Source organism: Phyllostomus hastatus, unplaced genomic scaffold (assembly GCF_019186645.2).
Source record: "Phyllostomus hastatus isolate PE091 unplaced genomic scaffold, TTU_PhHast_1.1 phas_scaffold_21, whole genome shotgun sequence".
NCBI classification, from domain to species: domain Eukaryota; kingdom Metazoa; phylum Chordata; class Mammalia; order Chiroptera; family Phyllostomidae; genus Phyllostomus; species Phyllostomus hastatus.
The window spans coordinates 31,197,554-31,218,544 of record NW_025334017.1 but is presented as its reverse complement, the minus strand read 5'-3'; the positions used below and the strand labels follow the sequence as shown (position 1 = coordinate 31,218,544).

At 32.5% G+C, this 20,991-nt stretch overlaps 1 protein-coding gene across 3 annotated transcripts in view; it reads left to right on the top strand.

Moving 5' to 3' along the window:
* Positions 1–20,991, top strand: part of CSMD3 (CUB and Sushi multiple domains 3) — an 891,194-nt gene that overhangs the window by 341,620 nt on the left and 528,583 nt on the right. For 2 of the 3 annotated variants that reach the window (XM_045861256.1, XM_045861255.1), the window contains 2 exons: positions 11,214–11,291; positions 18,854–18,941. In XM_045861256.1, coding sequence (XP_045717212.1) covers positions 11,214–11,291; positions 18,854–18,941 — 166 coding nt within the window. The remainder of the gene's footprint in view (positions 1–11,213; positions 11,292–18,853; positions 18,942–20,991) is intronic. The other variant, XM_045861257.1, reaches the window with a different exon arrangement.

Below are 20,991 nucleotides of genomic sequence, written 5' to 3'. Positions count from 1 at the left end.
AAATAAAGGAAGTGTTCAACTATGCTTAAAGGGAGATTTATATTCACATAAATAAATGTAAAAATCTATGTTTTTAGTTTATAAACTATCCTTGTGTTTAAAGTTAGATAACGTAATATCTAGTGATATTTATAATTTTATTAGAATAGTTTGTTGCCTTAACAATATGTCTTCTGAAATTATTTGTTAATATTAACATAAAATACTTTTCTTAATAATTCCTAAATCGATTAGTTCATATACAGCAGTAGGATATCAATATTTCAATTCAAAGTTGCCTTAAAATAGCAGGTATTATGTGATGATATGATTTAAAAATTATAAGTGGCCTATATTACTAAATTTATATATCTTAGAATTAGATGCAATCTTTCAGATTATCTAATGAAACACCATTATTCTGTAAAGAATATTATGGTCTGGCAGAGCCTTATGAAAACTTGGCCATCATATTGCTGGACTAGTATTCATTCATTCTTTTATGTATTCAAAACTCACAGGATCCAATGTATGTATGCAAAGCCTTGTATTAGGTTAACTTAAGGCTAAAGTAATACAGATGATGAGCACAGCTGGGCTTTCTTCCTCTGGAAGTTTGTAGTCATACCATCTCAAAAATAATCATTAATGTGTGTTTTACTACCAAAAATTATTTTAACATTGTTTATCTTGTGTATTGTACTAGAGTGACATTTATTTATTTATTTATTTATTTATTTATTTTTAAATGTGTGGACAAGTTCTGTCAACTGTTAATGAACAGTCTCAGTTGTTTCTGTTTTCAAGTAAAAAATGTGGACATATTATCTGGAAAAGTATATATATATATATATATATATATATATATATATATATATATACATATATACATTCTTTCTAAAATTATCCTTTGTAGTAGAAACTTAACTAGATGGCTGTACCATCTGTGGAGTCCAGTACATGTTACGCATGAGCCTTTGTAGCCATGGCTGCTGATTGTTGTGACGTAGTGTAGTCGGTTCTTCTACACTGACTGTGCGATGTTTCATAGCTAGCATTTCAATAGCGTTAAGCAGGGTTTTAGTTTAATTTACAAAGTAACATGAAATTATGTTTAACTGAAATTGAGTATGCTGTAGAGCCCCCTCCCCCTCCATAATGGCAGCTTAAAAGAAATCCTGTTTTTCCCTAGCTGGTGTGGTTCCGTGGATTGAGCACTGGCCTGTGAACCAAAGGGTCGCTGGTGGGATTCCCAGTCAAGGCATGTGTCTGGGTTGCAGGCCAGGTCCCTGGTTGGGGGCACATGAGAAACAACTACACATTGTTGTTTCTCTCCCTCTCTTTCTCTTTTCCTTCCTCTCTCTCTAAAAAAATAAATAAATGAAATCTTCACTTTCTTTTAAAAGAAAGCCTACTTTAATCAGTTTTTAAATAGAACTTTTTACTATTTTCAGGTAAGAATGGTAATGCAGCATAAAACCATTCATATTACATCAGTGATTTTAAACCAAACAAAATCAAGTTTTTTCATTTGTGTCCGAAGCAATTTTTTTGAATAAGCTTGTCTTCACTTTTACATTGCTCGGCAAAAAGGGGAAGACCACAGACTGTCAGACACAGGTCTCCACTTCATTCACAGTATGTTTCAGGAGTGAGATGCTAAAGTGTATGTAACTTTGTTCAGAAAACTAGGCTGTAATGTGAAAAAATCTCTACTGTGTGAAAATAACAATTTGGGGGGATCTACTATGTGCCTTTCACTAATAGGCTATCTGGCTACATGTAAAATATATTTTAATTTTTTTAATAGTTTGCAAGCAATGATACTGTGTTGAAAAATTCTGTTAATAGTTTCATAGAGTATTAAGCTGTAAATCCAAAGCATCTTCTTCTTTTAAATCTTCATAAGAAATATCACAATGGGGAAGTTAATTTAGGGATGGTTGCCTAATGGATACTGATATATGTCTAGTAAGTATCAGGGTTTTATTGAACATAGTATCTTTGTGCTAAGCATGTGATGGAGAAGTAGAAAATATGGTGCCTATTTTGAAAGGAAAAGCAATACAGAGAGAATTTATTGATCAATTTAAGAGAAAAATTGCTACAGAATGAGTATGATATGGAAGTAAGGATGAGTTATAGCTGTCCTCTACTGTGTGATATGTTGTTATATGTAAGAGAAATTAAACCTGTTCATTAGTAGTTGTAGAACTTAGTGTACAGAACCCCTGAAGATGCAAATAATTTATGATAAAGTAAACTCTTCTCATATTGAGTTTGCTTCAAATATAGTAAATTCCTCAATGACTAATAAGGTATTAAAAATAACTTGATGGTAAAATTGGGTATTTAGAAAGCATCTAAACATCAAAGAGTGTCATAATATGATTCTCACTGTACCTTCTAATCCTGTGTCTATGAAGCTATTCAGAGATATTGTTTATTAATGAACATAGCTATTATCATACATTTTCTCTTGATGTTTGAGTCGACAGTCACATCATTATGTTATCTATGTAACATAGTGCCAAGGTTAAAATAAGCATAAAAGTGGCCCATATTACCACCAAGAAGGTTAGAGATTGATGCTCCTCTAATCCCAGTAAAGGGGAACTCCATCACGTACATTTTTTGCCCAGGGCCCTATGCCTATATATTTGCTTTAAATTCAAAAAACACTCCATTTGAACATCTAACTCTAGCTTGTCTTTCAGGGAGTGTCCAAGACAAGAGTTATTTTTTTAAGACCTACCTATCTTTCTTTCCTCCCTTTCTCCTTCCTCTCTTCCTCCCTCTCTTCCTTTTTTTCTTTCTTTCCATCCTTAATTTTCTTTCTTTTATTTTTTGCCTTCCTCCCTTCCTTCCTTTCCTTCCCTTCCTTATCTGTTTGTTTCTTCAGCAAGCATTTGTTATGTACTTACACATGAGACTTTCTTCCAATGCTTGACTATAAAACGTTGAACAAAATTAAATAGCCCTTGTGTAGTTGAATTGATATTAATCTGGGGACAAATGAACTACAAGCAAATAAACAGGTAACTACCCGATGGAAGCAATATCTGTGCCAAAAAATTAAAATAGGTTATATAATATGTGAGTAACCTTAGATTACATGGTCAGGAAAAGCCTCTTTGAGGAGTTAAAATTTAAACTGAGACCTGAATAGCAGGAAGAAGACAGCCATGCCAGCACTAGAGGAGAAAGCATCAGACAGAGCAAAGAATTAGCTGGTAAAAGCTTGAGTTTTGCTTGGGGAAAAGAAAGCCTAGTATGCCTGGATCTCAGTGGATGCTGAGAGCGGTGGTGTTGAGGGGAGATACCATCAGACCATACAGGTAGACCATATAGACCATATATACATAAGACCATATAGGTCGGCTCTGAGGCCTGGGTAAAGAGCTTTATTTTGATCTAAGTGAGATAAGAAGGCTTTAGCAGGGAAGTAATATTGTCTAATGGAACTTTTAAAAAGAAGTCATTTTAGCAAGAAATTTAAAAAAAAACTGACAAGCAAATTGAGGCAGGCAGATGAATTGGTCAAATAGACAGGTGAAATAAAGTGTTGATAGGGATTTGGAGTCTAAATCTGAGACTGTACTTCTCTCAAACTGGAACGTGAACCCAAATGACCTGGCGGTCTGGCCAAAAGGTGGATTGTGACTTGATGGGGTTGGAGTGGAATCTTAAATGTTGAATTTATAACAAGATTGCAGGTTGTGCGGATACACTGAATAAGAAGAACATAAATGAGGATGACTGGCATGCAGAGAGCAATACCCATCAAACAGCACCTGTCCCCATCCAGGGTCCCTGAGAACTTGTTCTCTACTGCAATAATCACAATGTTGATAAGCTGCCCTAGATATTACTCTAAAGCTACACTTTAATTCTATAAGAGTGAGTTGAAAGATAGGAAATTCCTGAGTGGAATGGATATCTTAGGCAGAAGGATTTCTTTGATGAACTTTAATGACAGTAATTAATTCTGTCAATCCTTAAGACACAGCTGATGACATTAGTTATGATTTCACTAAAAAGATAAATGGATATGTGAATAAATGATGAAAACACTCCCAAGTCAAATTTTAACTAATATTACTTTTAATTTTCACCCTAAATTCTCTATACCTGAAATTATTTTTAAGTGTATTATCAAGTAACAAGAAAAATACAGGTTTTAGTTTCCCTTTACTTACCATGTTTCAAATCTCTGAAAGACTACCTGATTGATGGAAACAAAATTTAGTAAAAAAGAAGTATACAAAAATTGATTGCCAATTCAAAATATTTTATGATTGAATAATTAAGTATTACCTTTCATTTTATATAAATGGTGAAACTGCATTTGATTGCTTGATTAAATTCCCTAGACCTCTATGAGACTAACAGATGTATTGATTTTCATGCATGTTCAGCATAAATAATAACTGAGTGAATAATTTATAACTTTAAAAATTATCTTGTTTCATATGATTGTTATAAGATACTCTATTAAGTTAATTATTACTTTTTGTGTAGGAACTTCAATACTGGTCAAATAAATACATATTTACTACATATTTGTAAATTGACTATTACATGCTTTATCAATATCTTTTTTCTGTTCTTATAGTTCTCATGACATTATCTAATTATATTATTTTATGAAAAATTGTGTTCACTGTCAATATTTGGAGTAATTTACAAACCCATGTCCTGAAATGTACCAATTTATTATTCAAATACATAATTATGTATTGAACATCATCCTCATTTTATATTCTATTACCACATTTTATCACATTTGTGAAATTGTCAATGCTATTTCATTCATAACAGTAAATATATTTTTATTTCTAATTATTTTACACTTTGGAGAATAAATTGTTTTTAGGGAGAAAAGAAGTGTTAAGATTTACTTGGAAACAGGTTTATGTATTTTAAAAAGGTATAAGATTAAAACAATCTGAATACCTGAAAAGCTTCATGACAATATTAAGCAATAGCACTTCTATTTTTTTCACCAGTGATAAATCTGTAGCTAACCATTTTAACACTTTTATTGGGTGCTACCTCTCCAGCTGTGTTTCCAAGTTATTCCTATATAGAAATTAAGAACTTCTAATGACCCGATGTTTTTCTTTTTCTTTGAGCAGACCTTAGGAAGTATATGTATTTTAATATTACCTGGAAACATCATATAACAATGACCTGATTTCATTAGTGATTTTTTTTGGATTTTCAACCCCATTGTTATGCTTGCTAATAATCATTAATCAGATATTTTGGAAGCTTATTCATTGGTTTAATGTAATGCTTTCTATTTTTTATAGAATGGGTAAAACAAGGAAGATAATATTTACTGCATTGAATTAAAAGGGAAGGCTTACCTTTAAAGATAGGAAATGAAATCGGTTTCATGTATCACTGATTTTCCCGAATGGTTTCCATAGCTAATTATTTTACCTTTGAATCAGATAGTCACAGTGAATGTGATGCTCGTGACTTTTAAATCTTTTCCCTTTTTAAAATATTTTGAAGGGGCTAGACTTTCTATTTGTGATCAAAGCCAGTGCCAAAGCTGACTCCTCTGCTTTTTGGAGTTGAAGAAGCGGTCCTGTGTCAGAGACACTTTTATCTTGTTCAGAATTATTTTAGGGCATTTTCACCCACTTTCACAACAAGCTGCTTCCCTCACATGCAGTGTTCTAGAGCATATGGTTTCCCTGCTGTGCGCAGAGTGAAATCATACAATTAAGCTTTAAAATTTTAGAAACAGCAGAACCTTCATATGTGGTAGAACGGCATGGTGTTAGGTTTGGGGTGCACTGCCTAGAATATTTTTCTCTTCATAATCACATCATTTGTATTCTAAGTCATGGACTATAGTTTTTTGGAGTCGATACTTGACTTTTCTTTGTTTAAAATATTCTTCAAATGATATTTCTCCACAATGCCAAAAGGGATTAAAATGACAGAAATTCCTAGACAGTTTTGATCTAGAGCCCAGAGAGGTTAGAAAAATTTTCCTTTAGTAGGTTTACATAAAAGGGGAAATACAGTTCATCAGCTCTCCTGAACCTTCCCATTATAAAAGAATGCAGGCAAAGATGATTTGCTAAAATGACTGTATGATGATTTGAATTTCATAAACCATTTGGCTTTTGCTATACCTTTTTAATTCATTTGTTCACACATGTAAGATAAAGTGTTAAGAGGCTACAAGCCTTGAGGTTAAACTCAGCACTGTCAGTAAATATTTTTATTCATTATTAAATTCATTTAATAAAGGTGGTTCTGCTCTATACTAAATTAAACCATTTTAAAATCAGATATTGTTGACTACTTCAAGTTTTCATTATTAGCTTTGCCTTAAAAAGAAGAAATAAGAATAGGGTGTACTAATCTTATCTATGTACACTTGGATTCTGATTGCATATTTCGAAGGCTATTATTTACAGTCAGGCGGTGGTTTAGATGCCAGGACTGGAGTTTCAGAGTCAATGAGTGAACACATTTTACTAACATATGTATGAACTTGAGCAATTTACTTAGCCCTTCTCTATTTTATATCTATAAGAAGGAGGGAAATAATCCTATTTATAAAAGACAGTTGGAATAGAGTACCTATGCCTTAGAAACACAACCAATAAGTGATACTGTTCCCATGTGGCACTTTTACAACAAAACCATGTTCTAGTTATATAAAAATCTCATATGGTAAAAAATAATAAAGAAATTAAGAAAATATTTAGCACAGAATTTTAAATACCTTAGGTAGCTGATTTTCTTAGAAATAAAAATGCAATGTTGCAATCAAAGTTTAATGCAATGTTGATAGAGAATTATGGAAATGACTAATATATACAGTTCTATCTAGTACCACTTATAGTAATCTCATGTGTAAGTTGTACCAAATTAATATGTAACTTTCAGTTCATCTCAGGTTTCTATTAGCCTCATACTTTTTTCTTGCCAGTTTACCCTTCATTCCGTTACTCTCTAACTTCAATACAACCAACTCACTTGCCTTGCCTTTCATCTATTTTATTCTTGTGAATTTTCTGTTCTTCTTTGGGAAATAATTTCTAGAAAAGAGCATAGATGGGTGATATAATTCTTCAAAACATTCCCTAGGAAACAAGTAAGCAACCAGTGTTAGAATGATCAGCAACAGCCATCCATAATTTTACTTGGATATAGTCCTTTGAAGATTGTAAGAGTGGTTATAGACAAATTAAGAGATACTACTTAATATAGTTCCTGAAAAATCAAATCTCTAATGATTTCCATGTACCAGTGGCATAATCATCACAGTCCATTGGGAAACAATGGAACAAGTGTTAATTCAACAAGGGTTTACACCAAAGGATTATTTCTAAATGAGTGCACATAAAGGAACCATGAGGAAACACGTAATAACCTAGAGTGGTAGCAGCTAGGCTACCACCATTTTCAACCCATTGGGATGACGGGGGAGAGATGTTGAATGGAGAGGTGTATATAGTTGGCTGGCTTGAGAATAGCCTTCAGTTAAGGGTCCTAGTCAACACCAGTCAATGTAATGACGAGAAACTGTGGAATAATCTTGATCTTGCTTTCCTCCCACCCTCCATCTTCCTGCATTCTTCAAGGTATAAGGGACTCTGATTGATAGAGTCTAGTGCTTAACAAACTTGAATGTTCATAAGGATTACCTGGGGATCTTGTTAAGCCACGAATTCTAATGCAATAGCCTGGGGTGGGGCTTGATATTCCCCTTTTCTAACAAGCCCCCAGGTGATGCCAGTGCTGTTAGTGTAGTGCTACAGTTTGTGTAGCAGCATGTAGCCCATTCAGATCAACCTTCTGTACAGAGAATGAAGAGGAGACAGGATCTGGGAAGGCATGTAGACAATGTAGAACATGAGTTATGACACATATATAGCCATGAATTTGGCAGTATAACCCTGCATCAAATACAGATATCAGAACCCATCTACACTTTAGAAAAAATAGAATCCAGGTAATGATAACAAGACTTCTAGTGAAGAACTTGAATAAAATATGATAATCAGATATCAGAAGAGATGAGAGAATATTGCCATGCATTAAAGTAATTTGTCTGAAGTTTTTTATTTAAAATTGTTTAGTGTCCTAATGAAATTTGTAATGGAGGAATAGATTCCATTGCACTAAGTCTGATGCTGTTCATTAACTGCACCAGCTGGTCACCAGTATTGAAGCAGTTGCTTCTTTCCCTATTAGCATCATGCTAGAAGGCATTATAGTGTACATACGTGCTCTCTGACATTGAGGGTAAAACAAGTACTGGCATGTGACATAAAATTCCTGTATTTATTTTGAATAGGAATATTTAAAAATAGACCTACAGGTATATTTTTGTTGTAGAGATCATTTGGGAAGTTTGAAAACCAGGGCCATCCTAAGTATCCCCTCCCACACACAAAAAAAGAATATTAATCATTTTTCACGTTACATTTTATAGTCAAATTATCTTTGGTAAAATTAATTCATAAAAAGAAAACAGCAATTATAAATAAAACAGAAACTCATTTCCACTCAAAAGAATGATATATCAAAACAAGAAAGGGGGATCTAAGGAAGTGAATGGAGGGGAGCTTCATATTTAATTGTAGAACCAAAGATACTAAAAAGTTTATTTGAAAGTGTCAGAAAATGAAGGTTAAAACTTAATTAAATGAAAGCCTGAGACAGTCTTAAAATTGTTAAAAATGTGAACCCTACTGATGGTAACCCTTGGCATGTAGTAATTCTATTTGCTAATTATTAGAATTCGTAAAGAGCTTGTAAAAATTCCACATTTTTCATCCTGATGTTTCAGAACACACTATAACTTTAAGACCTATTATAGCACGCAGAGCATTGTGGACACATCTGCTGGTATCTACTTTAGTGTTATGAGTTCCTGAATTTGTTTGAATTCTGGGGAAAAAAAAATCCCATGTACAAATTTTAGAGTCTTTATTCAAATATTAGTTGTATGATTTAAAACCAGTTATTTCATACATCCACTTTTACTTAAATAAAAAGTTACAAAATTAATTCAATCTAGATTTATGAAAATTAAAAAAATGATTTTGTAAAATACAGTGTCTTCTTTTAAAATTCCTTACTCTCTTAAGTTTTCCAAGCAAAAAAATATTACACATATTTTTTTAAAGTGATTGAAAAATAAGATTCCACGGATTTAGGACCTAAACCAACTACCAGGGGTGTCTGTGAATGTCATGCAACACAAAACTGGCGCAGCACACAATTGGAGCAACACACACACACCCCAGTTTTGTAGTTTTCAACATCCTTTCCTAGTGACACATTATAGAACTGAGCTCTTTGAACTTCTGTATTTTCCTTCTTTAATTTTTGTGTGTTGGCTTACAACCTTTTTAGTTTTAAGAATCCTAGGTTTGTGTTGAAACTACCATGAAATCTGTAGATTCATTTGTACTACTTCAAATCTTATAATACAAAAAAAACATAGAGGCAGAATTCCTACTTATAGTTTGTATTTGGACTTGGAGAATCTAGAATTACGCTTCAAGATAAAAAATGCAAGGAATTTTAATATGGCCAGCAAATTCACAAGTGACAGAAAATAAATTTAAAGCAATTGAAAACTCCAGTAGAAATAAACTTTAGCTTACCATAAGGGTGTGTTTGAGAAAGAGAATATACAACAAAAAGTACAACTTGAGAGATGCACTGTGAATTAAGGGACATAGATAATCTCAAAGCTGTAACGGGACTGAGCAGTCCTCCTGTGAAGCTTCTTATTTTAAGAGAAGAGACCAAGGTAAAAAGGCAGATTCTAGTCCAAAATCACACAACTAATACTTGCTAAGAATCAGTGCTCTTTAAAATCCTACGCTGGTGGTCATTTTCCTCTTTTTTTTTATATGTAGTATATATGGGTAGTTCTTAACTATATTCTAGAAAACCATTAGACCTTGTCTTTAACTTTCTGCTTTTGAAGATGTTAACAAGAAAAAATAACTTTAAAATGTTTCAAAGCCAATAAAATATTTGAACTATTTGGATAAAGTGGCATTTTGCAATTTGTGAGATGGTCATTTTAAACTAACAAAAAGCAGTTTTGTTTCTTTTTGCATTTGTGGCATGAATAAAACCTAATTGTCTAGTATTTTAGTCCATTATCTCTACCTATAAACCTCATGAAAAGCAATTTGTAAAAAATTTTTAATTATAATTGAGGAAGTAAACTCTATCCTTAGTATTCTTGTTCATACTGGTTTTTTAAAAGAAAATAATTGATATTTAAGTATCTCATTAGACAACATTGCATAACTTTTTAATTATTGAGCTTTTAATTAAATAGATTTGCTTTATTTTACTTGGTGTCATTAAAATTTAAATAGTCTTCTGAACTATTGTTTATTAGTTTTAAAAATGACATAGCAACTCTAGTTAAATAATTCATTTATAAAAGGAAATTATTCTTTTATTCAAAGTAAGCAAACATGTTTTTAAAATGTTTTCAGTTACTTCCTTGAATTTATTATTATTTTAAGCAAACTCAGTCACATGCTTTTAAACTTACAGTGCACGATACAGTATGCCACACTCTTGTGGTATTGATCTCCAATATTGTCATATCAAAAAGAGCAGTGAGACATTCTAGCTGTAATTTACTTTCACAAATGTTATGCACTATGCACTGATGTCAATCATACTGTCAAAAGCAATGACTATGAAAGGAAGTGGTTATTGGCAGAAATGTTAAAATATATTTTATATTTTCCAATTATGCCATTTTATTAAAAGTGTCCTAACATTTCAATTAGGCTAAATCACCTTAGAAATATTTTAGTTTATTTGAACACCAAGTTGATTAAATTCTTTCCACTTTTATGTTTTTAATTTTTCCAATCTAATACATAAAAGTTGATGAATTCAAGTGGTTTATGATAAAGTGTTAATGCTTTGCTCTCATATAAAACCTTGGACAATATTAAAAATTCCTATACATATATGCTGGATTTTTCCCATAGAACACTTAAAATTTTTCCTTACTGCTTGGTATTTTACTCCTTAGTGATAATATTACTAATTTTTCTTTTTTTAATAAATTTCTTCTGGGTACCCTATATCAAACTTAAGAAAGCAGTTTCTTTAACTTGCATAAATCCATGCTAACAAAATTTGTTAACTTGAATTTCATTTTAAAATTGTATATCCTGATACATGTTTTTGTTTGTTTCTTTAACTAGTGAAAAAGGCCATAGATTTTAAATCTAGAGGATTTAAGTTGTTTCCAGGGAAAGACAACAGCAACAAGTTTTCTCTCTGTGAGTGCACTCCTTTTCGTTACTTTCTCTGGTGTGAGAGTGAAGTCGTGATGTTTGTGTGGTCTGTGTGTGTTTTATGAAACTGTTTGTATATTGACCAAATTAACTGCATTCATATCTACATAACATGCATGATTATTATTCATTATCCTATTGTTTTTAAATGTGTACTGAGTTAATGGATTCATATGGTGAATGCCCAAGCCCAGCTTATTTCAAAAGGTAAACAAATTTGATCTAGTGCATTGTAATATTCTAGTTGTGTAATTCCAGGAGAGGAGATTTAAAAAATAATAGTGAAATTCCTTAAATTGGTGGTTCCTTGTAGGAATTATTATTTGAATAATATAAATATTATATCTACATTTTCACATTAATTTTCTAAGGAAAACACTTAATAGTAATTTCATCTAATAGTTTTTCATCTAAGAAAAAAACTGTTCTTAATTTGAGTTTACATATCCAAACCTTTTAAAGTTGGTAGTCTTTCATGAATTGATTATGCCATTCATCCATGAATCTGATTGAGAATCATTGCATTAGTGAATTCATCTTTATTACGATAAACAAGCTTAAAAGTTTTAGGAAAGGTAGGCATTTTTGCAATATAAATTAATAGCAATTTGTAGTCATTCCAGTCTTTATATTCACACAAACAGATATTACACATTTTGAAAGTAGCCATTCATGATATAACATCTGATTTGCAGAATGACATGTTGATAGAAAATATGATTAGTAATTGTAAATAATGTGTTATTTTAGCAGGAGTATATTTTTAGAATCATATTTTTATTTCCAAATCATTCAATGAAATGAGTTTATAACTATTCAACAAAAATAATTTATTATAGTTATATCCGAAAAATATTTTACCTACCTGTTCATAGATTTCTATATATAATAGAAAATGACAAATTAAGCAGCTACATCAGTCATCAGGAAACAAATTTGGAGCCTGTATGTTAAAAACATTTTAAGTATCACAACTTTAGAGTGAACTAAATTTGAAAATACTAAACCAAAAATGACAGATATCAATTGGAAATTCTTGATTAGATAGCGTTATCTGTTTGCAAAGCAATGAACAGTTCATTTTAAAGTATTTAGTGGTGTAATTATGATTCTTGCCATATTTTGGGGGTAACACATACTCAATATTGATATGTCAGTTTTTAAGGAAAACAAATAGGGCTACAATTTCTTTTCTCATACAGGGCTGTCCAACCCGTGGCCTGTGGGCTGCATGCAGCCCAGGAAGGCTATGAACATGGCCCACCACAAAATCGTAAATTTACTTAAAACAGCCTGAGATATTTTTGTGATTACATGTCAGAGTGTATTAAATGTGTGGCCCAAGACAACTCTTCTTTCATTGTGGTCCAGAGATGCCAGAAGATTGGACACCCCTGAATTATATGATATATTTTAGAAAGATATGTTTTCTATAATAGAAAATATAAACAGAAAAAAGTCAGATTTAATTATTCTGACATCGATGTCATCATGTCAACATGAAATAAATGTTAGATGCTGGCAGACTTAAATATTAGATTTACTACCTTTATTTCTAATATTTCATGTGGCCAATATATTTATTTTGGAATTCTCAGCAGAGTTATATGCTATGCCTGTTTCACCCATTCCTTGTTTTGGCTACACTAATGTTATTTTATATGCTGCATGGTTCATTCTTTTAGATGTCCTGGGAAATTCAAGCTATTTATACTAAAGTATATAAGATTTGTTAAGGCATTAAGATACATGTAACACTCTATACTGAGTATATTGCCTTAGTGGGCATCTATATTATGTTTATTGTTTTTATTCAGGGTTTATGAGGGTGATCAAGAAAGGCAACAGACATGATGTGGCATCTGGGGGAAAAACTTGGATTTAAAAAATATGAATATAAAACAAAATGTTAATTTACTTAGTAGTTCTAAAACAAAATTTGCATGTATCTATTGCATTTTATGTGAAATGAAAACTACTCTTGTACTTTTTTGTTGTTGAATATAAGCAATCCACTTCAATCAATACAAATTATGCCATTTTTTCCTAGTCACAAAAATAACAAGCCTACTTTATTTTACTACAATGTTCTGTCAAATATTTAACAACTAGTTTCAGAAATATGTGCTCAAAAGTTGTTTATAGAAAAAGGTTGTATTATTTTAAGTATTATTAATATTCTATATCTATTATCAAGTAAGCATTCAGTTCTTCATTTCCTTGACATCACTTAACACAGGATCAAACAATTTTTTAAAGATTTTATTTATTTACTTTTAGAGAGGGAAGGGAGGAAGAAAGAGAGAGAGAAACATCAATGTGCAGTTGCTGGGGGTCATGGCCTGCAACCCAGGCATGTACCCTGACTGGGAATTGAACCTGCGACACTTTGGTTCGAGGCCAGCGCTCAATCCACTGAGCTACGCCAACCAGGGCAAGATCAAACAATTTTAAAAGATCTTTTTTATCTGACACCTTTCAAATGAAAAACATGGTAAAGCTTGCGGTCTTTGTAAAAACAACAACTCTGTCACTGGCACTGCGAGAAGCAAGCATAACTGGGAAGGACACGGCTACACAGTTTGCCAAATCACATCTCCCCACAGCAGCTGATCAAGTTTAACTACAAAACAAATTCTAAAGGATTCAGAAAGCTGCAGGTGGTCTTCATGGGGAGTATTTGGTTGTTTAAATGGTTAAACCTGATCTTTTTCTAACTTTAATGTGTGGAATTAAATAGTCTCTGTCCATCCTCTGTTATTCTTTATCAAATATTATAGGTTTTCGAAGAAAGGAAAAATTTATTTAAAAAATAAAAACATCTTTATAATTTAAAATGCTGAGCTTAGTGAACTAGTTTTGTCAACTTTTTTATGAGGCTATTCTAAAATAGTAAAGTACAATTGTAAAGAAAGTGTGAGGTTCCCACAATTTATTGTTTTTATTATTTCATCTTTTTTAAATCCACGCTTGGCTTCATTCACATTCTCCATCATTCCACAATTCCATGTGAGCTACTTCTCCATGGCAGCACCACAGAGAAGGGAAACAGGTAAACGAATAAAGTGTGGTCTCAGCTGGCAAGGATCTAAAATTTTACTGGGAAGCTAAATCAGCTAAGAGGCAACTTTGTGTGTGACATGAAGTTGGTATAAAATAACAATCTGCCGATATCTACGATGTTTGAGTTCAGAGAAATATTCAAAAACACTGTTTCTTTAATAAGGAGACATAATATATTAAAATCTAATATTAAAAAATCTAAGAAATGCAGCAGTGTAACTAGTTGTATAAAATAATGTGGAAGTGAATTTTGGTATAAATCTACTTATTTTTATTTTATAGTAGACAATATACTAAATAACATTAAAAGACTGAGATAACTTGCTTATAATAACAATACCATATTTTTATGTTGACTAATCGTATAGTGTTTTCAAGCTAGAACATACAATGATATGATAAATTAAGATTTCTGTAGCATATTTTATAAACATATATAATAAAGACACTTCAATGATATGTGAAATGACTGTTTAATTTTTTAAATGCTATCAGTTTTGTCCCTTTCTCTTTTTCCCATAGACGTCTGGAGAAAGGACCCCGGTAGTAGTAGTAGTGGTAGTAGTAGTAGTAGTAGTAGTAGTAGTAGTATCCCAAAGATCAGAGCAAAAGGGTTCCCTCATAATGATGCTCTTTTCAAGAAACATCACCCTGTCCATGTATTTAAACTTTTAAGCAATGCATAGGCTCTTAACACTCTGCAAGTTACTACTCATGTTAAAAGAAGTAAAAGTGATAAATGTGCTCAATTGCTTAAATAGCATTATATAGTGAAAGCTGCTGATTAAAATGAGTAGTAAATTCATTTGAACTTCTTGGCATCATTAACTATGGGTAATTATAAAACATCTAAATATCAGAGAAATAAATGATTATACATTTTATCCTTTATTTTTTGTTGTAAATGTTTTTAATTAATGAACATTAAATACATGTATTGTACAGAGGTGTTCTGTTATCTTTACATTTTACATTGGGAAGTCTTCCCCATATCACAGATATTCAAAAACAGCAATTTAAAGGACAGCTTCAAATAGACACAAATAATTTGACAATTGAAATCATAAAAACCTGGGATTAACTAAGTGAAAATGGTAAATTTTATAATTATTCTCTGCATTTTAAAATGAAATGTCTTGAATGTGTTTTGAATTTTAATTAATGATGCTGTTTTTTCTTACTGAGATGTCTAGACAGGATATAGGGCTAAAGGGTTAATAGTGGAATTCCTTGAATCAATCTGCCAAGGTTTAAACCTCTAGTAAAGCATTAACTATCACTATGACTTTGAAACCATTTCTAACCTCTCCATGCCTCAGTTCCCTCACCTGTAGGAAGTATATAATATTAGTAGCTACACTTAAGATTGTTGTGAAGATTAAATAATTTGATGCATGTAAGGTCAGTGTAAAATGGCTCCTGATAACATAGTTAGTGCTATGTAAGTGTTAGCTATTGTAAAAATTGATATGGCCTAGACTTACTTCTTTTTAAGATTTTATTTATTTATTTTTTTAGAGAGGGAAGGGAGGGAGATGGAGAGAGAGAGAGAGAGAGAGAGACATCAATATGCGGTTGCTGGGGGTCATGGCCTGCAACCCAGGCATGTACCCTGACTGGGAATCAAACTTCAGACACTTTGGTTCGCAGCCCGCGCTCAATCCACTGATCTATGCCAGCCAGGGCTTAGACTCACATTTTGAAGCAATAATGAAATGAAAAAAATAATGTTTTATTATTTTTATTTTTAATACTGTGTTCATAGAGTACTTCTAGGTTAAAGTATAATCTGTTATATATTATAATATAATAAAATAGGTAAGTGTAGTCATGCCACTTATTTTCCTTATCTCCATCCCATGTTCAAAAGTCACATTTTAATAATATGCACTACAATACTTACAAAAGCCATTTAAAAATAGGAAAGATGGTGCCTCCCATCAAAAATACATGTCTCATTGAAAACAATATACAAGATATAGTTTAATCAAATAACTAGGGCATATTTAATGAGAAGTTACTAACTCCTATTTAGGTATAGTGGGTATATTAAAATAATTATGTTTTACCCTTATCAGGGACATGATGTTTTGTACATATGACTAAAGAATGTAAAATTACTCTTTTATAATATGATAAAATGATTTTAAAATTAATATAACATTGTCCATATCATGTAAAAAGGGGGATTTGAATAATCTGGGAAAAAGGGAGATTGTATTTTATTTAAAAAAATGGTACTTGAGATGAGTCTTGAAAATTAAATAGGACTTTGATATTCAGAAGAAAGGAAAAACATGGAGACATGGAGACAAAGCATGGGGTCAGGAGGGCTGGCCAGTGAAACTGCAGGATGATGAAGAATCGGTTGGACTTGAGTTGTGGATGTGTTGTGATGACTAGTGGGAAATACAATAGATATACTAGAAACCTAGAATAATAGGTGACTAAATGGTAATCCTCTATCACTCAAGAAGGTCTGGAGATGAATGATAATAGAGTTTCATCCTCTATCACTCAAGAAGGTCTGGAGATGAATGATAATAGAGTCATAAAAGCATCTGTGATTAGGGTGAATATGAGCAGGCACATGAGATGACATTAGGGATTTTTTTGGTTTCTTAAGTCATTGAAAGGACAAGAAAAGAACTTGAAAAAGATGACAAAGCCATAGATTTGGAGTCATTAACAAAGAGGTAATTTTTCAGGCTATGAAGGAAATATAAAATTTGGATAACATGGGTCAGTGACTTGCGCCCCTATATGCTATATCAGCCAAAGTAACAGAATAGCCACACACACACTCTCATGCACAGTCAGAGAGGTAAATGGAATGAAATGGCAAGTCAACAGACCAAATGATGCATAAATATCCCAGAATTTGCAGGGACCCATGAATGTGTAATAAAGTTGGCAGTTAGGGCAATTTAGGAAGGTGCTTTTTATAGAATGATGAGTACAAAAGTACAATTTAATATGGAATTAAAAATGTCACATTGTTGTTAAAGCTATGACTGTTGGGCCATGATCCGACAGTCCAGCTCTCCTGTTATCTGATAAATCGATTTCAGCACATTGACCAGTCTTTACCAAATGATGCAGGGATCCAGTGGTCCTCAACATCGGCTTTAGATTAGAATCACCTTGAGGATTATTAAGAATAAATAAATAAACAAACAAAAGTGATGTCCAGGATTCTACCATAGTATAAATAAATGCATTAGAATATCTAGAGGTAGACATATTCATCTTTATTCTTTAAAAAAGAAAAGCTCCATAGTGATTATAATCCATAGTGTAAGATGGGAACCATTGCTAATTTTATTTTTTTTCATTCTGAAATATCTATTCAGACCCTATTATTTTCTTTTTAAAATAATTAAATTTATCTGGGTGACACTGGTTAATACAATTATATAGATTTCAAGTGTACAACTCCATAACACATCATCTAGACATCACATTATATTTTTACCACTCACAGCCAAAACAGTTAAACTGATGAAGGATGAAAGAAGGTGAAGGGAGTAAGTAGCCAAAGAACGCATATGCATGACCTATGGATAATGGTGTGGGGGTTGTCTGAGGGAATGGTGGGGGGGGCTGGGTGGAGAGGGACAAAGGGGAAAAATAGGGACAAGCTGTAATAGCATAATCAATAAAATGTAATTACAAAAAGAGCAAAATAGTAGTTATTCTTAATTTACTATGCAATTGAATTTATAAAACAATATCACTCAGATGTTTCAGAATTATCTAGCCTAATGATTTTCCCATTAAAAATTCTACCTTGGGACTTTATTTATCCAATGTGATCACATCTACTGAACATATTAATTAATCTTTTGTTAACTGGGTATTCTGAAAAAGTACTGAGAGTGAGTACAATGGCTAAGTAAAACATCATGAAAATTGCTAGAAGGTAAAGCCATTATTTTGGTTTTTATTGTTATAATTCTAGGACATACTAGGTAATTTGCAGCATAGTTTTACTTTGGCATTGTAGACGAAATTGCTTTGTTAAAGACCATATAAGAAATACTAATAACCTTGAACTTTTTTCATAAGGCCTTATTTTTCTACTGCAACTTTAACAATAATAGGTACCCAGTTGACATTATTAGAACTGATGACTTCTTTACTGCCAATAATAATAGAAACTTTGGCATCCATACCCTGGGAATGCATTTCCAGGAATTTCACAATTTTGATGGTAATGAAAAATTAAGTGTTCACTGTTGAAGAGTTAATATTCATATTAATATGGCAATGAATTAGAATATCAAACTTAATTACTTGTAGATCCAAAATAGAAAAAAATGTTTGTATTCATTACTGGGTTATAGAATTATATTTTAACTTTTGATATTTAAATTCTAATAACAAAATATAAGAATACATTTTATATAAATTTTTATATTAGTATCCTTAATTTTCTAATTATATACATTTTGATTCTTTCTTTTTCTTTTCTGTTGTTCCAGTAAATGAAGGTGGCATTAAAACAGCTTCCAATTTATGTCCAGACCCAGGGGAACCAGAAAATGGGAAGAGAGTTGGATCAGACTTTAGGTAATATTTTTAATTGTTAATTTCATTATCTTGTTAAAGTATATTTTAATTTAAATGTTTAAAAATAACTAATAATATGGAGATGAAAGCACAGTGACTTACAACTACAGCAGATAAATTCTGTTCATATGTTACTATTAATGACATTTCATCATTTTCAAGTGTCAAATTGGATAACATGAGAGAACACATTTGGAAATTAAATGATTAATTTATCATTTAAGTGAAAATCATGGCATTTGGATTTGAAGGACAGGAGTTTGTATCTGAATTCTGCTGTTGGAGAGTGTGGTGTGTGTGAGAGAGAAGAGGTCACAGAGGTCAGTCACCATGATGAAGATGGGTGCATATTGTAGAAGAGAGGGTTGAAAATGTAGGGAGCAACCAGATCATGAGTGGCCCCTTATTTTATATCCCAGAGATCTTACACTTTATCTGGAAAGCAATATATAACCTCTGTAGAGCTTTTCACATGATGGCTAATAATAGCTATTATTTCTAAAATATATTCACACCAAGTACTTGCTTTATTGCTATACCCACTTGACCCATATTCCCAGCTAACCACTAAGTTTTTCATGTTCAAACCTCTTCATTGCTTGGAATTATCTAAAAATTTCAGTATAAAAATTCAGTTTCTTAATCTTCACCTTTAGACATTTGAGTGTGGTCAGTATGTCTGAGTAAGTAACCACCTCCCCCTTCAGGACACATTTTGAAAAACAATGCTCTACAAAAAGAAACAGACCTGTAAAATGGAGTATAATGTTTTAGCACAATAAAAAATTCCCAGTAGTTTAGGATCACAGTGTTCTTAATATTTCAGTCATGTTTTCACATCTCCCCAGGCCCAAAGAAAAACCTAACACATGCATCTGTTAAGTAGTTTGTCTTAAAGTTTTATGTTCTAATGACTTGGCACTGTTGGGCACTTCGTAACTTCTCACAACTTGGAAATAGATTGGATATCACCACTCTCATTTCCTGGTCCAGTGAAAGGGTGTGGTACTAGCTATTTATCACAGCGGTTACTGAAAATCCAGCTTGGTGAACACATGATGTCAGTGAAAGAAACAGAGTGATCTAATGCTGAACTGTCTGAAGCCAGTAATTTGCACAATGAATGACAGATGTCTGTGTTTTCTTCAAAAATTTGAAGCACACTCCAGCCCCAGTGTGTCCGTTCACTGCGGGAACCTGGCATGTCCAACACAGTTGGCAAACTGCTGTTTTAGCCGATGAGAAAAGGCAGAGAATGATCTAGTGTAAAATGACTGCTGGCACTTGTATTTTGTGTTTTGCTAATACCTGTTGCTTGAATGCTTAGCTACTTCTGCATCTGCTGCCAGAGTCCAGGCAAACGCTGTGGTATTTGTAACCACACTGCAAATGCCAGCCAGTCTCTCCAGGCTCGGCATCTACACCAGCCTGCCTTATCCTGGTGTACCTCTGTCTGCCTGTCTGCTGTCTGTGGGGTTGTCCTGTAGATTTCCCTCAGCTCCAGACTTTGTATTCAACGTGCAAAACCATCTTTAACGCCTCACCAGTTCACACTTCTGAACTCTTAATCTGACATGCTGGGCACCAGTTTGATCATGACAGAATTTGAAATTCTTTAAAAAAATCTAAAATAATGTAATTGTGTTACTCTAAGTTTAACTTCTCAAATACAATCAATAGCTTTAAGGTAGCAGTTCACTCACTCATTTCTACTTGTGTAGAAATCATGTGGAACTCTTCTCTGACTTTTTCTGATGATAAGAGTATATGATACAGGTGATTTGTAAATCTCCAGTTCCATGCTTTATAATCTCCAGATGACTTCATAGTTGAAGGAGAGAGAGCACAGAGGCAGGGAAGGGTGATACACCCAGGGACATGTCTCCCCTAACAATTATGGTAAGACATGTAATCCCTAGCTGAGCTATAATGTCTGTGTATGCCCTACCTTTGTAGAATGCTTGGGACTTATTTTTCTTTTAAAGTTAAAATAATCCATAGACCAATTTATATATTTTATATAACTATTTGTATTTCATTACAATAGCTA